Below are 4,212 nucleotides of genomic sequence, written 5' to 3' on the forward strand. Positions count from 1 at the left end.
TACCAGGGTTTTTCATTGTAGTCAGTAGGAGAGAGAGGCTGCTTTGGCTTACACTCACCATGCTGGAAGAACTCCCCTGGAATGTTTTTTGATCATGGACAGTATTTTTCCACCAGCTGCTCCTAAGAGCCCTGTCAGTGAGTTTGGGGTGTCAGACACCTGGAAAGGTGTGGGTTCCTCAGAACTGTCTCAGGAACTCTGGGTGCCTTAGAGAGAAATGTCATGAATCTCTTCTCCATCTTCTCTTATAAAAGACAGAAGCCTATTTCCAGCTGGCTTGAGCATGCTTGCTGGCCTCTGGCCAGGAGGGCAGAAGTGTCACTAGGAATCCTTCCTTTTCAGGTTTTGGCATTGCCTCCTGGCACTGAGTTTTGTCTCAGGCAGGCCCCTCCAGGGTGGCCCACCGTGGCCTCCATCCTCCCAGTTTAGAAACCCCAGAGGAGAGAGAGCAGCTTTCCTCGATAGTTCCGGCACACATCCGAAAGCTCTCACTGGCCCATCTGGGGTCATATGCTCATCTCTGAACCAGTCCCTGAGGCCAGGGCATGGAATATGGTGACTGGCAGCCTGCGTCATGTGCCCGGCCTCGAGCCAGATGGAGGGGGGGTGGGTGCAGTCAGCCCCACCTGAACCTCAGGAGCTGAGGAGACGGTGCCTGAAGTGTGTCTTCTTAACCAGGGAGCTAGCACTCCTGAGGGGTTAAAAACAGCTTTGGTTATTATAATGGTTTAACAGATTGATAGTTTATCCATGGGATTACTATTTCATGGGGGCAGGTGATTAGGAAGAAAATGTCTAAAGGTTGAGAAAGGCTGCCCTAAGGGAAAGGGAGGTGCCGCCATCAGAAGGGGGCTGGATAGCAAGCAGCAAAAGCAGCGCCTCTTCGCTCTAGGCGAGTCCAAAACCGGAGCCAGCAGCAGACAGGAGTAGGCCAGTGGAGACCACCTATCCGAGGGGCGTGGTGGAGAGTGGGGTTGGAGGCCAGTGTCTAGAAAGCTGAACCCTGTCTTTGGTCTCCCTGACCCAGGAGTTCAGGGGTGAAGACTTCTTTTCTAGGAAATGTGAGGAGGGAGCCTGACCCTGCCACTCTCCACTATTTCTGGTGCAGGTGAAGAACGAGGTCGAGAAGCTCCCCAGGCAGCAGCGGAAGGAGAGCATGAAGCAGAAGATGGAGGAGCACGCACAGAAAAAGCAGCTTCTCGTGAGTCCTTGCCCCTCAGTCGGGGAGCAGAGGGGCTGGAGAGTCCCAGGTTTGAGACCCTGAATGATCAAGTTCCCCCTCTGTCTATGCCCATGCCTTGCCCCTTGCATACCCATCTCTCACTCTGAGTGCTGAAATCCAGCCTATCCTTGTTAGCACCTTCCCCAGGCAGCCTTCCTTGACTGCTCTCACTCCAGCTAGAAGTGAGCTCCCTGGCTTCTGGACACCCAGCCCTTTACATCTACCTCTTCCAAAGCGTTTAGTGCCTCCTGCCTCGTCTTAGGGCTGTTTGCATGTCATATCTCCTTGAATAACCCAGTACATCCACCTGCCCACTTGGCATCTTTTGGAATCTCAGGTGTCAAACCCACGATCTCTCAGGCCTGGCCCTGTTCTTGGATTCTGAGGGGGCACTGTCCTCCATCCTGTGTCAGGCCAAAGCCTTGTCATTGTCATTGCTGACACCTCCTTTCCCTCCAACCCTTTATCACCTCCTAAAGCATGGGTTTTTTTTTTTTTTTTTTTGGTTTTGTTTTTTTGAGCTCCAAACTGTCTCTGGATCTCGTCACTTTGTCTGCATCTCTGTGACTCTCTAGCTATGGTCATCTTTTGCCTCGACTGTTGCAACAGCCTCCCAGCTAGTCTCCCTGCTTCCTCTCTTGCTCTCCTACAGTTTCCTCTCCCACCAGCCAGTGTGATCAACATGAATTCCAAATCTGATCGTGTCACTCTCCCCCTATAGCCTTGTGTCTTGAAAGCCTTCAGTGGCTCCCACTTTGTCCATAAGATAAGACCAGCCTCCTCATGTGCTTACAAGGCCCGGTGGGTCTGGTTCCAGAGAGCCTCTCCCACCTCGTCTCAGTCCCCTCTGCCCCAGCCTCACCAGCCTTCTCTGTAGCCCTTGTCAGACCATGTACTCACTTTCCTCCCACTATGGAGTCTGTACAGTTTGCTTCCTCTGCCCCCAAATGTACACTTAAAAATGCTTTGTATATTATCCGGTTTAGCATTCATGGCTTACCAGGGTAGGTGCTGTTCGTTTTTCCCTTTGCAGAGGAAGAAACTAAGGCTCAGGGAGGTGACTCTCCGGAGTTAGCAGTATGGGGCACGGCCCCAAACTCAGTCTGTCTCCAGACTTCATGTTCTCTCCGGGACACCATCATACTGTCCTACAACCTGTCCCTTGATGCTATCATCAGAAAAAGAATTCCGGGCTGGGGAGGGTGGGGGAGACGGCCCCCATCCCCACAAAGGGAGAGCAGATTGACTCTTTAAGGAAGCCATTTTGGCAGTGGCATCGAGAGCCTCAAAAATGTGCACATTCTTGGCTCGGATCTTCTGTTTCTAGAGACTAGTCCTGAGGATAAATCATCACAGAGGTTTACAGATAGTTAGCTACCAGAGTGTGAAGAGCAGCACCACCTAAAATAGAGATAACCTGGAAACAACCTATTAGGTATTGGGTGAATAAGCTAGGGTACATCTGGGCCATGAAATATTTTCAGCCATTAAAACTCATTTGATAGAAGATTACATTATGACACGGAAAGGTATTTTTACTTTTTAAAAATTACAGTAAAATAGACCCAACAAAAGTTAGCATCTTAACCATTTTTAAGCGTACAGTTCAGTGGTATTACGTACATCCACACCATTGTGCCAACCATCCCCATCACCCATCTCCAGAACCCTTAATCTGGCAAAACTGAAACTACTACTGAATAAATAGTAACACCCCATGATTCCCCTCCCCCAGTCTCTGGCAACCACCATTCTACTTTGTCTCCACGAATCTGACCTACTATACATGGGATCATACAGTATTTGTCCTTTTGTGTCTGCTTTACTTCAATTAACATGCCCTTGAGATTCACCCGCGTTGTAGCATGTGTAAGAATTTCCTTCCTTTTCAGGGCTGAGTAACATTCTACAGTGTACCTATACTACATTTTGTTTATGCACTCTTCTGTCTGTGGATAGTTATTTCCCCCGTAGCTATTGTGAATAATTCTGTTACGAACATGGGTGTACAAATCTCTTAAGTCCTTTTACGTAAACATGTTTGTATAGATACCCCAAAACCAGTTGCTACTCCTGGGTGATAGGATTTGTGGGGATTTTTGTTTTTGCTTAGGTGTTCCCTAAAGTATTTAAATTTTAATTTTTAACTCTTTATTATGGCAAATTAAAAATATAGGCAGAAAGGTACAACCGGAACCCCCTTATTTTTTTTAATTTTTTTATTGTTATGTTAGTCACCATACGTTACATCATTAGTTTTTGATGTAGGGTTCCATGATTCTTTGTTTGTGCATAACACCCAGTGCTCCATGCAGTATGTGCCCTCTTTAATACCCATCACCAGGCTCACCCATCCCCCCGCCCCCCTCCCCTCCAGAACCCCCGGTTTGTTTCTCGGAGGCCATCGTCTCTCCTCCGGAAGCCCCTTATTACCTGATCTCGGGAATTAGGAACTCATGCCCCCTCACTCCCCCACCCTTCTGTGTTATTTTAAATCAAATCCCACACATCCTGTCATTTCACCTGTAAATGTCTCAGTAGGTATCTCTCAAAAAATCCACAATACTATAAACGTACCTAAACCTTTAAATAGTTAACAATTACTTATTGACACATTTGCAGTTGAATCATTAGTTACATTTCCAATGGTCTCATTAATTTTCTTTTTTACAATTTGATTGAATCAGGGTCTACATAAAGTGCACGTGCCACAATTGGTTGACGTGTCTCTAAGTCTCACATTTCCCCACGTATGTTTTCTCTGCCGCTCGTGATGACTTTTCTCCTGTAGCAACAGTAGAGGGTGAGACGCCGAGGCCGGCGCTAAAGGTCTGTCCTCCTCCCTCCCACACAGGACCGGGACTTCCTGGCCAAGCAGAAGGAGGACCTGGAGCTGGCGATGAAGAAGATCACTGCTGACAACAGGCGGGAGATCTGTGACAAGGAGCGCGAGTGTCTCACTAGGAAGCAGGAACTCCTTCGAGGTGGGT

At 48.2% G+C, this 4,212-nt stretch overlaps 1 protein-coding gene across 2 annotated transcripts in view; it reads left to right on the forward strand.

Annotated features, from left to right (window-relative positions):
• Positions 1–4,212, forward strand: part of STK10 (serine/threonine kinase 10) — a 117,734-nt gene that overhangs the window by 93,923 nt on the left and 19,599 nt on the right. For both annotated transcript variants that reach the window (XM_027605305.2, XM_027605306.2), the window contains 2 exons: positions 1,109–1,201; positions 4,077–4,206. In XM_027605305.2, coding sequence (XP_027461106.1) covers positions 1,109–1,201; positions 4,077–4,206 — 223 coding nt within the window. The remainder of the gene's footprint in view (positions 1–1,108; positions 1,202–4,076; positions 4,207–4,212) is intronic.

The sequence above is a fragment of the Zalophus californianus genome, chromosome 5, assembly GCF_009762305.2.
Source record: "Zalophus californianus isolate mZalCal1 chromosome 5, mZalCal1.pri.v2, whole genome shotgun sequence".
NCBI lineage: Eukaryota > Metazoa > Chordata > Mammalia > Carnivora > Otariidae > Zalophus > Zalophus californianus.